Raw genomic sequence first — 21,383 nt, forward strand, 5'->3', positions numbered from 1 at the left:
TTGAAGAAAATAAAGTGGACCCACACAGTTCAAACCCTTGTTGTTCAAGGGTGAATTGTATAACTTGAAAAGACTGGTGTGGTGTTTTTCACATTTGAAAATTCTGATCATAAGAATTACCCAAGGCACTTCTTATAAATAGAGTCTGAGACTCATTCTCTTTCCATTCTGGCTCAGTGGGTGGTAGGTTTTGACTGGGGACCAAGAATTTGTATCTTAAGCACCTCAAGTGGTTCTAATAAGCAGGCAAGTTAGTTAGGGAAATAGTGGTGAAGGGAGAAACAACAGCAACAATGCCACCACAGCTCCTGTCCCCTTGCTCAGTGACTGACTGCCCATCAAACCACCTGAGAATGAGAACACTCAACTGAAACTGAGGAATTGTCCATAGAACACTGTTTATTTCAAGTCCAAAGCACAACATTACTCATTTTTCTTAACAGACTGCATAATTTTTACTGCATGAATATTTAGGGTTTCTCTATTCACAAGTGTAGATTTACTTAACTTTAGGCTCAAACGATTCATATATATCAGTTTACTCCAGAGGACACATACTTTAACAAATCTGTTCAGAAAATATTTTACATAAAAACACACAAATCATTTACCAACACTCTTCAGTTGTTAACAACCAGTCTTCAGCAAAGATCTGGCTGAAGTTCATCATTTTCTACAAAACATTCCAAGACTGAGTACAATAGAATGTAGTATTTTACATACTTTAGCTTATTACTGCAGTTAAAAGTTCCTCTTTCTTTGATGGCTTCTGCATATGTTATACTCATAAAGCAGGAGAATTCTTTTCTCTAACTGCTGACTTATTAAATAAAATTGTCTTTTTTGGTATCACTTGTCTCCAATTAAGAACCTAAATAGTCATGATGAAATCAAATAATGGACACATATAGGGCTTGTAGTAAGAGCTTTTTCAAACTAACAATAGAAGAATTTAATACCTATCAATCAGTATAATATCCTTTATTGTTTTGTGTTCAATAACTACCACCTGGAGTGCTATTACTTCTAGTATTATCAGTTGGCATCAAAATATAAAGTAAAAATATGTACATTTTAATATATCAATTCTTACCTGAATAATCTCAGATCTCTTGAGAATGTTCCACAAAGTGGAATTTCTTCCTAAAGTTACAGTGAATGTGGTACAATGTGTACAACTTGGTTAACCAGTGCCTGCCTTTCATTTCCAAGATTTTTCCTTATCTTGAATCAAATACACAATCTCAACTCCCATATCATAATGCACTGGCTTACAGTTTGTATATAAAGTCCAACTCAAGCTTATTTTGGTTTATTGTACATGCTTTATTAAAATGGTACGGGTATTTACAGTATCTGCAGATCCCTTCCAAGGCGTTCTCACACACACTCAGACACACCCATACGACATCCATACTACAGCCTCATGCACCCACACCAGTGAGATGTGAGAGTCAAGACTCCTAAAATTAGGCAGCTGTTACGGGATAGAGTTGTTGATTTGTTTTTCAATTTTTTTTTTTGAAAAGAGAAAAGCATGGGGGAATGCATTTGGCCATGACAATGCTAATTAAGTTTGTGTATATTAACATATATGGCAGTAACACTGAATATTCCTTTTACATTCTATATACACAGAATGACATCAAGGTTTTGCGGTCAACAGAATATTCCAACTTCAGTCTCAATGCTGCTTGTAGTGACTTCTGAATTCACATAGGGGCTTTCCCTAAAAATAATTCAAGTCTATGTAAGTGAAATAAGGCACAGTTAACATTGATTTGATCTAGGGGAAGGAAAGGGATAAAAACCAGTTTCAAATGATCTTACTGTTGGGGAATTAGCTTTGACTTAAATCCACCTGAAATCCCTTTTTCTAATTTCCAAAAATTTCTTAGAAATAAAGGGTTTTTTTCTTTTCTCTGACAAAACCCAAAAAGAAAAGCTCGGGGATTCACATCTTAGTGTTTAAGTAGCCTTAACTACTCAGACTGATGGGCACCGCCCCCCTCTCCTGCCCAGGTCTCCTCCCTCCCTCATCGCTAAAACAGACCCAGCGCATGAAGTAGGAATTCCTTGCTGTTTTTTTGAGGAGATCTGTACACTTAAGTAGCAAATACGTATCAGGTTGTCTTTGATTTAAAAAAAAAAAAAAAAAAAAAAAGAGAAAAGGAAAAGTAATCTTGTGACTTTCTTGCTCTTTAAAAAAATCCCTGTCTCCTTCTTTTCAGGATGAAGAAGCCCCACCAGACATTACAAACAACTGCAGCAAATGAGTCTGGCAGCATAATGTCTAGTATTCAAATCTTCATAGTGAGACTCATTTAGCTTGTACAAACAATCTGTTGAGTGTTTTCTTGCAGCAGGTGAACCAAACCCAAAGACGCTGGACACTCTGTGAAAGGGAGTAAGAATTGCAGTTCTGAAGGCCCCTGACTTTGGTTGTTTACAAAGTTCAATCCTGTTTACTGTGATCCTTGGTATCTTCTTCATCTGTATATTCTGATGGTTCTTCCCCTGGTTTTAGGAGTCTGCCTACATAATCATATTTTTCTGAAAGATACATCAAAAGAAAATCAGCAGCGATCAAATTTGTCTCACTATTCCATTATACAGCAGGGAAGGTGTATGCTTCCTTTAGAGTCATATAGAACAAGATAAGTTTTTCCTATTGTTTACCTTGTCCAGTCTTTGTACTCATGTAACACTTGAACAAAAGAAAACAGGGTCAGGGAACTCCTAAAGTTTGGGAATTGTGCTTTGCAGGAGAGTGTTCCATACAACCAGTTCTTAATCAAGGACACTGCATCAGAATCACTTGGAGACCTTTAACAAAAAAAAATGCACGTCCAGGACCCATCTTGGAGTCACCCATGCCAGGCTCTTGGAATAGGTATGAGGACGTGTACTTTGAAACTGGTTTAACTCTAATGTGCACTGAGAGTCTCAGAATAGTTCTTTAAATTTTAATAGCCCAAAGTATTGTCATTAGATAGATAAGTTGGCAATGTAGGGCATTTCCAACAGTTAGAAGACCATAAAAAAGTTAATGGTGACTTTCTTGGGGAGAAAGAGTACATGAGGTGGAAAATCACATGGAAAGTAGATCCAACCAGGAAACATGCTTGGGGAGAAAATGTGACACATGCTGGTAGTCCCTAAGAAAACAAACTAAATGAGAAGATGAAAATTCACTCGTTACTTATTATCCTGTGTTCTCTGAGGTCCCGATATGTGGTGCCTAGTATATTATTGTTCTTTCTCCTATCAAACTCTCTTCTTAGATCTCGGTTACATTGCTTGTTTTTATGTTACCAGGTGTTTAATTTAGAACATCGTTATGTCCAAGGTGATAATATGTTTAGTCATTTCTTGGTCAAGACTCTGAACCTAGTTTAAGGGAATTAACTGACAAACCGAGAGGACAAGATAGGAGGACTGCTTTGTATAGCAAAACCAGCATAAGTGCCAAGAAGCCAGAAGGAGTATTCCAAGAGATCCACAGGTCACGTAAATAGCAGTCCAGAGTGTTCACAGAGGCGGTAAAAATTGATGTCATGAGCATGTAATGAAGGAGAATGACATTTTTCCTTTATGGTTTGAAGGTAAGATCAAGAAAATCAGTTTAGAACAAACTAAAATTACAGTATCAATATCACTAATTGTTTTAAATATAAGCCTATATTTAAAAAACTATACCTTAATGAACAAGCCTTATAAGACTAAAGGTGTCACAATTTTTATAAATTTTGTAGTTTGTAACAAGCCAATTTTTAAATATGGATTTTATAAATAATAAGCACATGTAACAATCATTTTGATAGCTATGTTTATCATCAAATAATGATGGCAGTGAAAACAGACAGCATCCTTAGGCTCTTTAGTAATGAAATAGTATGCACTTTCTTTGGCCATAAATTTAATATTTGCAAAGAACCCAACAAAATGAAGGTACCTTTAAACTGCATTTCCCATTCTCGAACACTCTCCATTTGTACGGCATTCAAATCTGAGAGATCATCATATTCATCTTTAAGTGCGTCTTTATCTAGGCAAAATGTCGCCAGTCCTCTGGAGGCATCCCTACCAGCAAATATTCCATATGGACCCGCTGGGAAAAAAAAGAAATTTAGATTATCTAACCCTATTTTAGAATGTCTCAAATGAAAAAGTCAAATAAAAGAAACCTCATGACTCTTATTTGGTACACAGCCTTAATTTCAAAACATGCACAGACACTAAATAGGATAATGAGAAGAAATTTCTTAGAATGAGGTAACTCTATATGTACAGGCACAGAAAGAAGTCCATGATATAGTAACTGAAAAAAGCAATTCAGCAAATTACATAGTATGACTCACTTTGAATTAAAAAAACGATATACAGGTATTCACATTTCACCCACGTTTGTATATGCACAAAAAAACACCAGGAAGAATACAGACCAAGCACTTTACAGTGGCAACATTTCTGGAGAATGGAGAGGAAAATTTTACTTCACATATAACAGAATAAAGCATCTTCTAATGAGAAGTACACAAGTAGAAAAAAATGGAAATCCCCTGATTTTTAAATGAGCAAAATAATGATTATAGCCATATTCACATGAAAGCATTTAGGAAATTGAAGGTTATGTGTCAGAAAAGCATCTATACTTTTAAGAATAGAATTCAAAAATTTACTTAAATAGACAAAAATCTCAACATTTATGAACATTAATTTGAATTACAGAAAGCACTGCACCATAAAGTTCACTGGATGTAGGAAAACTCATTTCTTTTAAAATTTGTTGCATGGAACAAAAAAGTGGCCTTAATAAATTTAAAAAGTAGCATTATTAGGTATTAATATAGTAACATGAAAATAAAGGCAATACTTCCAGTAAAGTACTTTGTCCTACTTTCCCGTTCTTAAGTACTTTCCATGTTGGTGCTTAATATTAGGTGACTATCACAGTTATCATTTAATGGTTATATATTTTCCCACTGAGGGGATATACCAGTAATTTATTTAATCATTCCCCTATTAATATAAACTTAGGCTATCATTTTATACTTTAAATTTGTCTTCTATATAAGAAAATGGGACACTATTTACAATTGGCCAACATTTGTAACTTTCAAACTTTGCCCATTATCTCAACTGACATTCAAAAAGGTATGACAACTGACATTCAAAAAGTGTTTAAGAGAAGGAAATTTAATACTGTTTCTATTTACAGAGTAAAATCTGAAGTTCTTTAATTGGATTTAATTATTTTGGAGAAACAGTTTTTTTCTTTTTTTAAATTTAAGTATAGTTAATTTACAATGCTGTTAGTTTTAAGTGTACAGCAAAGTGATTCAGATATATATATATATTTTTTCATTATAGGTTATTATAAGATAATGAGTATAGTTCCCTGTGCTATACAGTAGGTCCTTGTTTACCTATTTTATATATAGTAGCGTGTATATGTTAAGCCCAAACTACTAATTTATCCCCCCCCATCCCCTTTGGTAACTAACCATAAGTTTGTTTTCTAAGTCTGTGAGTCTATTTGTTTTGTAAAATAGCTCATTTGTATCATTTTTTAATATTCCACATACAAGTGATATCATATGATATTTGTCTTTCTCTGTTTGACTTACTTCACTTATGATAATCTCTAGGTCCATCTAATGTTGCTGCAAATGGCATTATTTCATTCTTTTTTATGAGAAACATTTAACTTTTTTTTTTTTTGGCTATGCCACCTGGCTTGTGGAACCCTGACACCAGGGATTGAGCCCCAGCCCTGGCAGTGAAAGCACCAAGTTCTAACCACTGGACCGCCAGGGAATTCCCAACGTTAACTTTTAAAACTAAGCAAGAACAGTCCCTAGGGAAAGAAAGCAGTCCACCTTAAAGCAGTTGTGTTTTTTTGTGGTATAACTCCACATGCTTTGTGGCAATGGCTGTTTTCAGGAGATGGAGAATATATATATATATATATACACACACACACATACACATTTTTGTATATATATAGAGAACTAATGTGGTTTTTTTTCTTAAGAAGCAACAATGACAAAAAAAATCTGTGAATAATATATAGTCTCTTAATGCTAACTGGACCAATGCTTACAAACTTAAAACAGTGATTAGTCAAACACACAAAAGAAAAAATAAAATTGATCAAGGCTATAAAAAACTACAAATGTAAAATGAGAATTTCAACTTTTTGGAGAATTTCCTAGCAATCTCACTTTCCTCTCTCACAGTATTGCAAAGTGGAAGGGACAGGTTTTTGCCCTCCCTATTTGGCAGACAAATAGAAACAGAGGCATTCAGTGCCTTGCCTAAAATTACTGACAGAACTGGGAAGTAATATTTCCACTTTTCTGATTACCCCAAACACAGCACATCTTGAGAAAACACACAGAGGACCCACAAACCCAAAGATGGAGTAACAATCCTGAAAACTGGAGCATTTCACTAATCACAAAATTTCAGGGAAATGGCTATTTTAGAATACCTGATAAATCAAAATGGAAGAGCATTAACAAAAAAAGCTTTTTTTTTTTTTTTTTTTTTTTTTAGAAATCAACAGCTTTTCTTAGCATTGTGTTATAATATTTACCTCGCTGGCCTACAAAAGTCAATCTACTTCAGGATACTTCACAGTATCAACCTTAAAACATATCCAAATGGTATACAAGAGAGAAGAAAAGATGATCACTATAAAAAATAGGAGTCATAAAACCCTCCATCTTTGAGTATGTTAACATATAACAGTGTATTCTTTAGTAAAATTGTCTGCCAACTTCCCTAAGAGGGAATGATGTTCTTTTTTTGGTTTGGCTAACTTAGAGTGAACTTGAGTCAACAGTTAATAACCCAAACCTAATTCTAGACAAAATGATGTTTTGTTAACTCTTGAAAAGAATGATTCAGTGATTAACATATATTCCCACTCTCTGTATTAAGTTGTCCTCTCCACATGTTTCGAATTTCCCTCAAGAAGCATTTAACTTCTGAAAAGGTTTTTTTGAAAACAGTTTTACTTTTTCCTGTAAGACCATAAAGAATGTAATATAAAGATTCAGAACTAGAGTTGGAAAAGGATGAGTTGCTCAGAAAAAGGAGGATCTGAGGTCCAGTTAAAGTATATTTCTCTGTATCCCTAACACAATCAGAACCATATCTGAGAAGTCAGTAATACCTCCCCTTTCCACTACCTCCTTACATAACAGACCTAAATGGTACTGATAATAATATTTTGATAACTACTCTTGGCTATCCATAATACTATAATAGCAGAGAGCTACCCAAGGAAAGCAAATTTTAAATGGTATTAGGTCTTCAGTATGGTATAATTCACACACACACACACACACACACACACACACACAAGTCTAGCTTGTATAAATTAATCAGATTGTTTTGATTAAGGCTCATTTAGATATTAACATTTCAATAATAACTAAGCGAATTATACTCTTGCTTTATCAAAGACTAAAATATAGTGCTAATACAAAACTAGATTTACAGTTTCAAGAAAATTCTTGCTACAAAAAATGCACCCAATTATTTAGCCAAGACAGATTCTCTTAAATGTACATATATAACAAATATCCTAGGACATCATTTTAACGATAAATCTTATTTCCATGACATTGTTAAATACACCGAAATGACATTATACTAGTTAGAATTCAGATTTCATTAACAATTTTAAAAGTTAACACCACTTATGATACAGATTTTTAAAATTCAAAAATCAATAAATCTGCTAGTTATTGTATCCTGAAACTGCTTACTTTAATACAATCAAGTGACAATGGGGTGACATATTTTTGAAGGCAACAACATATGGTTACTGTAAAACAATGTTTTAAAGAATAATTTAATGAGCAAAAAATTCCAGGAGGAAGTAAATAAAATATCTAAAATATGTAACACATAATTTTGTAACTATTAAGGTGATTATGTATCTACATTAGTATTTATGAAGAGAAAATTCCAGAATGTTTTAGTTATTTCCATGGTATAAAAACCATAGCTCTCAGAGACAAACTTTAATTCATTAAAGTTTATAAACAGCCCAGTTTTCTGGCATGTTCTGACAATAGTCTTCTGTGATTATTAAAGTAAGTTAAAAAAAATCTAATAATACTTGGTATTGAGTAATTTATTCCAAATAAGGTTATAATGTGCCTAGGAACAAATGAAACAGTATGTAAAAGTGACTAAATGAAATCCAACTAATAGATATTATTTTTTTATACTTAGTTCTAGGAACTCCCAGGACTTTTAGAGAGAAGGTAGCATGGTAAAACGGAAAGAATACCTCTTAAGAAGTTAAGATACCTGGGTTCGAGGCCGCACCCTACATTTGACATTGGGCAAATTTTACATGCCTAAAATTGGAGGTCAAACCAGATAATCTCTTGACTACTATAATTCTAAGAGGAACTGAAAACTCAACCTTGCTTCTAAAATTCAAACTAGGAGGCTCTCAGCAATACTGTGGGCTGAGCTAGTGGCCCTGGCCCCAGGGCTCAAGGCTGGGCTGAGGGCAGGGAAGACTTTGAAAAATTAAAACCCCAGGCCTGTGCCGTTTGTGGGAGTGGGGCCTGAGTTTACCTAGCCCAGGTAGAATGAGAATTCTAAGGTGAAAAAAATACAATAGCATGGATTTAAATATCTGTTGGAATTTAGCAAACAGTAATGGTAATACAGCAAGTATTGGGAAAAAGAAATTATTCTATAAATGGTGTTGGGATAACTGAACAGCCCTCTGTAAGAAAACAAAAACAAAAGTTGGATGCTTACTTCACTTCTTAAAACAAAATAAATTCCAAGTGGAACTAACAAACTAAAACCATAAAGTATTAAGAAACTACAGATTTTTAAAAATAATCTTTAAGTGCAAAAAAGCTTTAAGTATGATACAAAACCCAGCAGCAATAAAATAGTCATGATCGAAAAAATGTGGCAAAAAATATATGAATAGATAATTTGTAGGAAAGGAAACATAAATGACTCAAATTTTTGAGGATGTCCAACCTCACTGAGAAATGTAAATTAAAATAATATTGAAAAACTATTTTAACTTCTCAGATTGACGAACACCAAAAAGTTTAATATCACATTTTTGGCAAGAGGGTGAGAAACAGGCATTTTCTTGTGAGTGTAAATTGGTCCAATGTCTCTGGAGGGCAATTCAGAAATAGGTACCCAAATTAAAAATGTCCATACCCTAAGACTCAGTAATTTTACATCTAGGAATTTATTTTATAGATAATTATGATTTTACTCACGTTTAAAATGACACATGAATATTTAGAGCAGTACCATGTAATAACAAGAGATTGGAAACAAATGTTCATTAAAAGTGGACTATTATGATATATTCATATAATAGAATTTATGCACACATTCAAAGAATGAAATGGTTCTCTTTAAACTGATATGACAGGCTCTCAATATATTAAAATATTGCTAAAGGTCTGTATAGTATGCTACAATTAGTGCATGGGAGGGGTGTACCATATCCACATGCTTTCACTTGCAGAGAAATAGCTCTGGAACAAGACTCAGATACTCAGACTGGTTCCTCACCTCTAGGGAGGGGAACATGGTGGCTGGGTTGTGGGAAGGAGACTATCTTTTACTATATACCCTTTAAAATTTTTCTATCTTGACCACGTATTACCTAATAAAAATTTTTTTTTTCAGAAACTTCCATTAGGCCCTATTTTGAGGCATACCCCAAACCACTCCACAGGGAGACTTCTACAACCCAAGGCTCATGGAACATCACAGAAAATATTCAAGAAACAAAAAGACAGCAATTGCTGAAGTTTGTAATAAAAGTTATAACTACATGAAGAAACAAACTACCATGGAGGAGTGAGCACACAGAACAGATATGAGAAATGGTATCCCAAGAATAAGGTAACAGAAGCAGATTAAAGAGATATAGTATGTTTACTTAAAATTATTAAGAAATTAAGGGGACTTCCCTGGTGGTCCAGTGGTTAAGAATCCGCATTCCAATGCAGGGGACGCTGGTTCGATCCCTGGTCAGGGAATTAAGATCCCACACGCCGTGGGGCAAATGAGCCCGTGTGCTGCACTACTGAGCCTGCGCACCTCAACTATAGAGCCTGTGTGCAGCAAACTACAGGGCCCACGTGCTCTGGAGCCTGCGCACCACAACTACAGAGCCCGTGCAGCGCAGCTACTAAGCCTGCGCTCTGGAGCCCACACGCCACAACGAAAGATCCTGCGTGCTGCAACTAAGACCCAATGCAGCCAAAAATAAATAAAGAGTTAATGTGTATCTACTAAGAGTTCCAGAAGAAGTAATAAAGAGAATGGGAGAGACAATAACTGAAAAGATAATGGGTTCAAATCTTTTTAAATAAATGAATGACACATATCCTCAGATTTTAGTAGAGCCTGGTACATGTTAAAAAAAACATTATTGGGGGACTTCCCTGGTGGCGCAGTGGTTAAGAATCTGCCTGCCAATGCAGGGGACATGGGTTCGAGCCCTGGTCTGGGAGGATCCCACATGCTGCGGAGCAACTAGGCCCGTGAGCCACAACTACTGAGCCTGCACTCTAGAGCCCGCAAATCACAACTACTGAGCCCACGTGCCACAACTACTGAAGCCCGCATGCCTAGAGCCTGTGGTCAGCAACAAGAGAAGCCCGCACACTGCAATGAAGAGCAGCCCCCGCTCTCCGCAACTAGAGAAAGCCTGCACGCAGCAACAAAGACCCAACACAGCCAAAAATTAAAAAAACCAGAAAACAAAAAACAAAAAAACCATTACTGAGGATCTGAGGTAAAACAACAGTTAACCCACAATTTTATTTCCTACATCTATACTATTATTCCTGAGTGAGGGCAGATAGACACAGAATTTTTTTCTATCAATGAAAAAAGCTATAGGACACACCTCACTAAAATGAAAACTGAACCCTGAACAAAGGAATGCGATGCAAGAAATGACAGTGAATAAAGAAAATGGTAACTATGTTGGTAAATTTAAATGAAGATCGACTATTAAAAAAAAGTTAATAATTTAACCAATTTGGGGGTAGAGTTTTAAAAACTGCAGTAAAACTAGAAGTCTAATAGTAATAACATAGAAAATGGAATGTGGGAGGGATTAGAGTCAATGCTTTCTAACCAGGGCCACAATATATGGCTGTGTACCATATAACTCCAGGGGACACCATTTACATTTGTATACATGATAGTTTTGTATATTTAGTATTAAGAAATATTCTGTCAAATGGCAGTGAAGTGTCTTAAAGAGACAGTTCTTTCTAATTCATACAAAAATGTTTGGTTAACATTCTTATATTCTATAGCAAAAACTTAAGAAAAAGAATCTTAGCACCAGAAGAATAGAAATAGAATGCATCCAAATCAGTAGGGGGATGTGAAACAGAAACAGACACACAGACATAGAGAACAGACTTGTGGCTGCCAAGGGGTGGGTGGAGTGGGGGAGGGATGGATTGGGAGTTTGGGGTGAGCAGATGCAAACTAGTATATAGACAACGGATAAACAAGGTCCTACTGTATAGCACAGGGAACTATATTCAATACCCTGTGATAAACCACAGTGGAAAAGAATATAAAAAAGAATGTATAAGTATGTATAACTGAAACAGTTTGCTGTACAGTACAAATTAATACAACATTGTAACTCAACTATACTTCAATAAAATAAATTTTAAAAAAATCAGTAGGGGAGAAAACGTGGAAGGAATAAAAAAATTAACTAAGTTGTTAAAAGACAGTATTGATATTAAATTTAATGAAAAAATCCAGCTATATTTTATAAGGAAAAAAACCAGATTGGTTAAAAGTAAAAGGATGGAAAAAGAAGCACTGAGGTAACACTAATCAAATGAAGCCTCAAGTCAAATCTGAAAATCAGTAAGGGTGATAAGGATGTTTCTTCCTCTGCCGATTAACACAGTATCAGTTCTAGATCTAGTGCTTAGATAGCTTCAAAACATTGATATACCCAATCTTTGTAAGGCTGGCTCCTTCAGGTTTTTGCTTAGGTATCAATCCCCACTTTCTTGACAAACCAATATAAATAAGGTACCTTTCTTAACCATCTGATCTAAATAAAGTCCTTTGTTAACCTCTATTACATATCCTATTAATTTCTTTCACATCATATTTAATTACAGATTATAATCATGTATTGAATGCTTGTTTATCATCTGTCTTCCTCAACAGACCATAAACTCCATGAGGGTAGGGAGGCAAATGTTTTGAAGACTCAGAGAACTCTCATTTCTCAAAACATCTTATCTAGGCAACAATGTAATGAAATCCAGGCAATTCCTTTTTAGAGTTTAAAAGTGGAGATGAAACATCTGAGACAAGATGCTGGCTCTAAGAGTACAGCAGTTATTTAGTGACGTCTGTCACAAGTATGTGGGGGAGGAGTGATCTATGTCACACCAGTTGAAAGAACTATTGAAAGAACTTGAATGGCTAACTCCAGATGTTACTAAATGTACTCCTTTCCTCCAACCTGAATAACATCTTCTGGTCTCATACATGCTTTAAGCTATGCTATTATACTTTGTGTTAATATTTAATACAAATACAATTCCCTCTTAGATTAAAAACATTGGAATGATGTTGAACTCAGAAGAGCCAAACAAGAAGGTACTGTAGAAATTACTAGTATAAATTTGAGCAGAGTATCAAAATTCATCAGAAGACTTAGTTGATCCCTTTATCTGATTGGCAGGTAATGAATAGTAGGTAATGAGTGTGTATGGGCATTAGACCTAACACAGACCCAGCTGGCTTCAAAGCAAGAAGCTAGGATGAGAGCTGGGTAGTGTCAATAGGACATTCATGAAGGAATAGGTTTCTCTATATGCCTCAACTCTTGCTTCAGCTGCAATTATGCAAACTACAAATAAAATTCACATATTGAACATAAAGTTAAAAAAGGAGGAAAGACACGTGAAAGGTAACTGTGCTCCTTTCCCCCACCTCCTAAATATTAGGCATCTCATGGGGTACTTCGTATATACTTCTTTCCTTTCCAGTGGAATTTAAATGGTACGTTGGAGAAAATACAGCTTTGGTATATGTCAAAGAATACTCTACATGGAATAATGGGGGAAGCTATATATCTAAATATCCGAAACGCAGATAAACTATTAGAAAGGTCAATTGTATAATTTCTTGCCATTCTAAAGAATAAAAAACACTGTTTTGTTATAATTCCACTGCAGTAATATTACATCAAATTATTTAAAATTATACTATCTGTTGGAGTCTTCCTCATCTATTATGACTATGGAAACGTGAAATTATATTATGTTGTGATACAGTGGGAGGGGATAGCCAGTTAGACTGGGTTTGATTTCTAGCTTGGCCACTTACTAGATATGTGACTTGGGGCAAAATCTGAGTTTCAGTTTCCACGTTTGTAAAATGGGAACATTACTTATTTCCTAGGGCTGTCTGAAAACTAATTGAGATAATAAGCCCCAAATGGAGTTTCCTACTCCTTCTACCCTGACCTCTAGAATCAATGCTGTTGAACAGAACTCAATGGGAAGATGGAAATGCTCTATAAAGTGCACTGTATAGTATGGTAGCCATGTGGGTACTGAGCACTTGAAATATGGCTAGTGTGACTGAGGAACTCAATTTTTAATTATATTTAATTTTAATTAATTTAAATTTAAAAAGCCACACATGGCTTGTGGCTACCGTATCAAACAGCACAACATAAAGCCATGAAGTTTGTTTCTTTGAGGCTTTAAATCCTTACGGAACTAGGAGAGGGTATAAAAAATAACAGCAGTGAGATTCTCTTTAAGTTTATCCCAGAATGCAGTATACCTGAAATAGAATAGATAGGCTTTGTGGTCAAATATATCTGGATTTGAATACCATGTCTGTGTGACCCAAGCCAATTTACCTCAAATTCCTAAACCTCAGGCTCCCCATCTGAAAGACAGAATACTCACTAATCTCACTGAAGCATTGTGGAGATGACAAATTAATGGATTTGATGTAGTAGCTGCTCAACAAATCTGGTTCCTTTCTCCTCCCACATTCATTGTTTCTTACATAACCACTTTCCTCACATGCTGGCCAACTGCCTGAACTGTTACTAAATTTAATATTGACAAATGCAGTTAATGCCAACTGTTTGCCAATATGTGTTTACTTCACTAAATTAAACTGCCAGTATTTAATTTTTTAAGAACCCAAACTTTAAAAATGTATGGCTAAAAAGAAAAAAATATTCAACACAGAAAAAGCCTCACAAAACAATGTTTTAACTCTAAAACCATTACTGAGAAATGGGAGTAGACATTGGTTAGGCACAGAAACTAGGTTTTCTAGCTCCCTTAGCTCATTCTTTCAGCTACTAAGAGTCTCAGATAAGGATTTTTACTTCTGAATTATTCTGCTACAAAACTGCTTAATTGATTTGAGGACGAAAATAAAAAATTAAAACCAAAACCAAACTTATGTCTGTTTCATAGCCAGAAATTTGGCTTCAAGACTTTTGGGAAGTGTTTTATCTTCTCTTAATGTGAAATATATTCCAAGCCCCTAAGATGATCTGGCTACCTTTAAGGTTCCTTTCAATAATAAAATATTCCAAATATCTCTATTAGGTTGTTAATTGATAACTACTTAGAATGAAATAACTGAATATCACTCTTAGCCTGTTCATTAGGACCTGGAAGTCAGTGGAAGCTAACCTAAAGCTGACTCCTCTGTTGTTATGAGGAACCCCCTCACTGGCTCAAGCCACACAAAGGCTATCTACATTATAACTATGACTCAATTTTAAAACTACTGTTGCAGAACATTTGCCACTGGATCCTGCCAAACTGTGTCTAAGGGTGTTTCTCCTAGCTATTTTCAGATAGTGGCAAGGCATAATGTGTGAGGACCGATATGCTTCTTTGCACTAATACTTTGGTTGCTTCACTGTCGGTTTAGATAGGGGTACAAAGGCAGAGTTTTTAGTTTGGTTAAGCTCTGTATTAAAAATCTAAACCTGTACACAATTTCTAATCATTGAACACACATACTGTGTAAATCCTTGACTAAAAAAAAAAAAAAAAATTAACTATTTAATTTGGTCTGTCTGTTTAAATATTGTACTTTGGCCCTATTGTCTTATTCCCCATGCTCATAAGTAAACAAAAAAAGTATTAACTATTTCAGCTGATATGAGTAGGCAGACATCTGGTTTTTATTTTTATACAACGAGAAGCAAGTACTTAATAAGCTATCTGTGACTTGGTTGGATTGAATGTACTATAAATATATACAGAAAATACAAGCCACTAAGAAATAAATAGTTCAGCATGTAGAATCTCCAATTTCTTACCTCTAATTAACAACTAACCAAAGCACTTCTAAAATATCTTCCAGCCACTAAGCACAGAAATCTTAAGTATATATTTGCAAGTGTCAATAAATCTCATGGACTACCAGATTAAAGAGGAAACCAACTTGTTTTTAGACTTGCCAACCCCCTTGACTTTAAGACTTGGATGTACCCTTTCGAATAACAGGTCACTCTAGGTCTCTAATTTTATTTACTTTTATTGCAGTCACTTTTTTAAAGCTTAGAATAACTACACAACCAGCATGTACAATGTTGCTCAGTTTTATGGTATGCCAACAGGTTCCATGAGTCTGAACTGAAGTTTATTAACATAATCTGAAATGTATGCTATAACTACATTGTAAAAGAAGGGTTTCTAAACCAACCACCCTACCCACACACAGTTCTCTGAAAGCAAAGTTTTAAAAACCTTTTAACTTGCATAACTGGTGCCTGGGGGTATGAATTTATAGCTGTGTTAAGTTTTTGCTCCTCAGTGAAAACACAGTAAATCATAATCAACGTGTAGTTGAATACTTACTTGCCTTCCTACTAAAAAAAAAAAAAAAAAAAAAAAAAAAAGGAAAAAGAGAGAAACCGGACAGGCACGCCTGCTGCGTATATGAGCTCCACCCCCAAAACTCAGGGCGAAGACCCTTGCCAGTATTTATTAGGATCTGCATTCAGGTTTGCCTCATCCCACATATATTGTTAATCTTGGAAAGCATCTTCGTACCAAAACCCGTTTAAAAAAAAAAAAAAAAAAACAGTCGAGGTGTTGCTTATATGACAGGACTTTACAGAGGGTTGGGACTTGGAACTCCGTGTACCTAAATGTGGCCTTACAGGGAGTAGTAGAGGGAAAAGGAAGCTCAGTGGCGCGCGCACACACACACAGACACACACACACACACAGAGTAAAGAAAGGAAAGCTATGAATTACAGGGCCTAAAACTTTAGGTCCCTACTTTAGATATCTTTCTTCTCTCCCGCCCCCAACGATCCCAGGAATCAGAAAGCTCAGGAAAGGCTGAGGGCGAGCGTGACTGGCGACAAGTAAAAGGATTTTGAAAAATTCAGCACAAGAAAAGGCTGCGAGGAGAAATAGGATAGGAGAAAAATGAAAGATGAGAGCTGGCTCCTGGGGCGACACTGGGATCCCGACTTCGGGGGGTAAACGCCGGAGGGGCCCGCGGCCGAGGCGTGTGGGGGGCGGGCCGTCTCAGGTGCCGGAGACAAGGCGCGGGGATCCACATGTCGAGAAGGCTGGCAAGCTAACCCTTTGCCCAGGGGCCTCCCTATCATAAGATGGTCGCGCTTGAGCTGCAGGGGGTCCTCCCCCTCCCCGTCCAACTCCTCCTCACCCGGGCCGTAGAACTTGCTGCCTTTGGTCACGTCGAAGACTTTCCCATTGACCGCAAGCAGGATGCGCGGGGTGCGTGACCCGTCGTACTGGCGCAGCTGCTCCAAGCTGAAGTCCCGCTTCTTCATACGAGGCAGAGAGGCAGCGGGGCTCTCCTCGCCCGCCCCGGCCCCGGCACCCAGACCCCGCCGCCCCCAGCGCACCCACAGCCGGTAGGCCCCCAGCAGCACCAGCGCCACCAGCGCCACGTTCAGCAGCATCTCCCCGCCCCCCGTCAGAAGAGCCAGCGCAGCTGCCGACCAGCCGCCCCCTTCTGCTGCCGCTCCCGCGCCGCCCGGGCTCTCGCTGCTACCGTCGCTGCTGCTCTCGCTGCCACTCCCCAGGGTGCCTAAATTCACATCCCCATCACCCGCCGCCATCACTGCCCGCCAGCGCCTTCCTCTCCTCCCCGCCCCCTGCCCTCCCCAACCCCACGGTCGGCCCCGCCCATGTGGGGCCTCCCAGCCAATAGCGTGAGGGTAGGGGGCGGGGTCAGGCCGGCTCCCGACTGGGTGTTGACGCGGTAACGTTGTCTTGGATCTCTCCCTTCCCCTCCCTCCTTTTGCAGGCCGCGCGCGCGTGCGACGCCCCGCCCACCTCGCCCCACACTTCCCTGCTCTCGTCCTTCGCCTCTAGTTGAAGTAGAAGAGGGGGGCGGGTCTGAAGAAAACGCGCTGCGCGGGCCGCGCGCGCGCGCGCGCGCGGGCGGGGCGAGACTATGGCGCGTGCGCGGGCCCCGCGGCGCCACGCGCTCTCCTTTCCTCTGCAACCCCTCTGGGAGACACGCTCCTCCCAGTTCCCTCGCTGTGCGCGTGCGCCCAGGGGTCGCTTTTCTTCCCAGGCCAGGGTTCGCGTCCGGAAACTCCCGCCTCTTCGCTTTGGCTCCGCCCGAGAGCTTCACGTGCGCTGAGGCGGCCGCTGAGGCGGGACCCTCTCTGACGCCTTCCCGAGGGCGCGGGTTGGTGGCTAGTGGGAGGCCGCCACATAGTTATAACTGCTTTCGCACACTGAAGGGGGGGGGGTCTCTTTCCCCCCGGGCGCCGTCGCGCCTGTCCGGAAGCCCGGAGCGTGGGCGCGCAGGCAAAGCTACAGCCTAGAAGTTTTGGCGAGGAGCTGGAGTCGCCTGGCGCGGAGAGCGCGCACGGAGCTCGCCCAGGGATTGTTTGGCAAAAGGAATCTACGTGCTGTCTACGCCATTCCCCAGTGGTTTTAGCCAAGGCTGCTCTTATAGAATTTTCTTTCAGATTTTGTACTAAAGGTGTCGTTTTTCCTTGAAACGTTCTCATTGGGGCGAGAGGGAAGTGGATAGGATGAGGTGGTCCTTTTTTTCGCGTATTTAGCTTTATTTACAGTTTGTTTTCATCTTCCTGGGTCTTGCAGAGTCTTTTAGCCTCTCGAGTCCTTAAAATTCCTGTGTAAATGTCACCTCTGAAGCCTCATTCTGAGCCCCTCATCTCACGCTCTCGGGTCATTTGATGTGCTCTCTCTCGCCCTAGTCTGTTTTGTGTCGCTAGTCCCGGCCCCCGCGCGCGTGTGAACTACCCTTGTGGCGAATGAAGGTTTATCAAGGGAGTAACAGTTTTCGTTTTATCTTGAGGAACTGATGGGATGGAGGAGAGACATGGGCAAGCAGTGGGGGCGTATGGTATGCTAATTAGGGAAACAGCAAGTGGTCCATTTTGGCTTTAAGTACTGAAGAGGAACAGTCTGGAAGACTTCAGGTTGTAGTCTTCAGTATCGAGGGATAGGCTTGGACTTTATATTGCCGGTTTTGGAGGAGCCTCTGAAGATATGGAAGGGGCAAGTGACAGGGTCAAAACTCTTCTGTAGAGAGTTATCTACTAGGATTGGTATGAAAGATTGGAGTGGGGAAAAGAATGGGAAACCAGTTAAGTAGGCTACCGTATTGGTGCAAGGAGTACGAGAAGTGAGGGAACGCAGGACTGATGACAGCATTAGAGCAGGGGTCTGCAAGCTTTTCTTCAAAGGGCCAAACATTAATATTTTAAGTGTTCTCTGTCATAATTACTCAACTCTGTCTTGTAGTGAGAAAGCAGCCATAGACAATACTTCAAGGAATGAGCTTGGCTGTGTACCAATAAAACTTTATTTTTGGACACTGAAATTTTAATTTGATATAATTTTAGATATCATGAAATATTCTTTTAACTTTTTTTTTTTTTTTTTAATTTTGGCTGTGCTGCCCAGCATGCAGGACCTTAGTTCCCCAACCAGGGATCGAACTCACGCTCCCTGTGTTGGTAGCGTGGAGTCTTAACCACTGGACCGCCAGGGGAGTCCCCTTAACTTTTTTTCAATCATTTAAACATGTAAAAAACTTTTTTTTTTACTTTCCAGAGGTAAAAAAACAGCCTACAGGCCATAGTTTGCTGACCCCTGCTTTAGAGGTATTTTCTTGAGGCAGAGTGAACAAGATTTAATTGGGGGTAATGACCATGTATAGTCTGTACTCCTCCAATCTAGAATACTTTCCGAAGTTAAAGGGGGCACTGTTAATTACACTGGGAGAAGAGGAGTAAAATTAGACTGTCCTAAGCCAACCTCGAGTGGTCATCCTAAGGCTAATGGTTAAGAGAAGTCAAAACTGCTTTAGGACCTGGTAAAAGGAAATGGAAGTGGCAATGATGGAAACAGGGAGCTTGGGAAGACACTGGTTTTAGGGAGAAGATGGCTGTAGCAGTCCCAGGTGTCATATGGTTGGGACAACATCGACAGGCAGGAACAAACCACCCCAGAGGCTTCATAGCAGGCCACTCCTTGTATCTTATTTACCAGAATTGGGTTGCTAGCTAGTCCCTGAAACAGTGACTGACAAGGAGAATGGGATTACCATGATTGGTTAGTGTTTATCTGGCTTTTGACAGTTCTTATACTGTGGCATGCGTTGCTGGACATTTAGCATCTCTGGTGCCTTCCTACTAAATGTTAGTAGCAACCCCAGGCATTGTGACACCAAAAAAAAAAAAAAAAACCAAACCCTCTTCCCCTCCATCCCACACACACTCCCTAGAGAAATGATACTGGTTAAGAACCACTGGCTTAGACCAGTTGGGATTTACCTTGGAACTGAATTATGTGTGTATAGTTTTCTTTTTCCTAATTGGTTTGGAGGGAAGAGAGGAACTAAGCAGTATTGAAGTTCTGTTGTCAAGGAAGTAGGGTGGGGAATGGTGGATAGGTAATTAACATTCTGCCCTGAGAATTAAACATTTTCTTGTATATCCCTGATAAAATATCTCAAACTCACACTTGAAGCTCTTCTTTTTTTTTTTTTTGAGTTCCCCCCAACCCCCCACGGGAAAAATCTCTCCCAATAGGATACTCTTTTTTTGAATACTGCAGTAACTTTCAGACTGGTGGCCTGCTCTGTCTTTCCCTCCTTCATTACTACATGAAGGGACTAGTCCTGTGTACTGATTTCCTTTACTCAGATACCTATCTCCAGTGGTGCTCAGCTATCTCAGGAACTCAGTTGGCACTCAGAGGCCTCCATAAATCCACAGACAGCTTCCCTGCCTTTCCCTTACAAGTGTAATCCACTGCTTACTGATTGACTTGTCATCTCCATGGAAGATGTACCTCTCTAGGCCTGACCCTTCTCTGGAGGTATTAGTACTAACCAACAAATTTTTCCATTTCTTTTTTTTTTTTAATAAATTTATTTTATTTATTTATTTTTGGCTGCGTTGGGTCTTCGTTGCTGCATGCGGGCTTTCTCTAGTTTCAGCGAGCAGGGGCTGCTCTTCATCGCGGTGCACGGACTTCTCATTACGGTGGCTTCTCGTTGCGGAGCACGGGCTCTAGAGCGCAGGCTCAGGAGTTGTGGTGTGTGGGCTTAGTTGCTCTGCGGCATGTGGAATCTTCCCGGACCAGGGCTCGAACCTGTGTCCCCTGCCTTGGCAGGCGGATTCCTAACCACTGCGCCACCAGGGAAGTCCCTACGGTGGCTTCTTTTGTTGCAGAGCACGGGCTCTAGGCATGCAGGCTTCAGCACTTGTGGCTCGCAGGCTCTAGAGCCCAGGCTCAGTAGTTGTGGTGCATGGTCTTAGTTGCTCCGCGGCATGTGGGATCTTCCCGGACCAGGGCTCGAACCCTTGTCCCCTACGTTGGCAGGCGGATTCTTAACCACTGCACCACCAGGGAAGCCCTCTTTTCCATTTCTTTTCTCACATAGCCAACTTGCATTTCCCTCCTTTCAACTCAGCATGGCCATTGAAGTGTGATTGAAGTGATCTGTGTCACTTGCGAGCAAAAGCTTTAAGAACCCGTGCACAATTTCTCATGCTCTTTCCTTCTGGCACAGTGACGGAATGTTTTAGTTATCTATTGCTGCATAACAAACCATCCCAAATCTTAGTGACTTAAAACCGTAACCATTTTATTACTGTCAATGGTTTTGTGGGTTGAATGGGCTCACGGGCAGTTGTCTAATCTTGCTCGGTGTCTCTCACGTGGTTCCAGCCAGGTATTGTTGGACTGGAGTAATCTGGAGGCTCCATGGGGATGCTGGAATGGCTGAGCCTTTCTTTTTCCAGTGTTATTCCAGGGCCTCAGTTTAAATGGCTTCTCCTGCAG

At 39.2% G+C, this 21,383-nt stretch overlaps 1 protein-coding gene across 1 annotated transcript; it reads right to left on the reverse strand.

Moving 5' to 3' along the window:
* Positions 1-379: 379 nt before the first annotated feature.
* On the reverse strand, positions 380-17,281 carry PGRMC2 (progesterone receptor membrane component 2). Its single transcript, XM_068543435.1, has 3 exons — positions 16,750-17,281; positions 3,956-4,111; positions 380-2,553 (listed from the first exon to the last, which is right to left on the reverse strand). The coding sequence occupies exons 1-3, from the start codon at positions 17,165-17,167 to the stop codon at positions 2,456-2,458; spliced, it is 672 nt and encodes a 223-aa protein (XP_068399536.1). The 5' UTR covers positions 17,168-17,281; the 3' UTR covers positions 380-2,455.
* Positions 17,282-21,383: the final 4,102 nt, after the last annotated feature.

Source organism: Eschrichtius robustus, chromosome 4 (genome assembly GCF_028021215.1).
Source record: "Eschrichtius robustus isolate mEscRob2 chromosome 4, mEscRob2.pri, whole genome shotgun sequence".
Classification (NCBI taxonomy): Eukaryota; Metazoa; Chordata; class Mammalia; order Artiodactyla; family Eschrichtiidae; genus Eschrichtius; species Eschrichtius robustus.

Excerpts from the sequence above, each read along its gene's own strand:
- PGRMC2 (XM_068543435.1), bottom strand. The coding sequence starts at position 17,167 with ATGGCGGCGGGTGATGGGGATGTGAATTTAGGCACCCTGGGGAGTGGC. Across the intron at positions 4,112-16,749 it reads CAGCAAGTTCTACGGCCCGG|CGGGTCCATATGGAATATTT; the intron begins GTGAGGAGGAGT and ends TTTTTTTCCCAG. Across the intron at positions 2,554-3,955 it reads ATGGGAAATGCAGTTTAAAG|AAAAATATGATTATGTAGGC; the intron begins GTACCTTCATTT and ends TGTATCTTTCAG.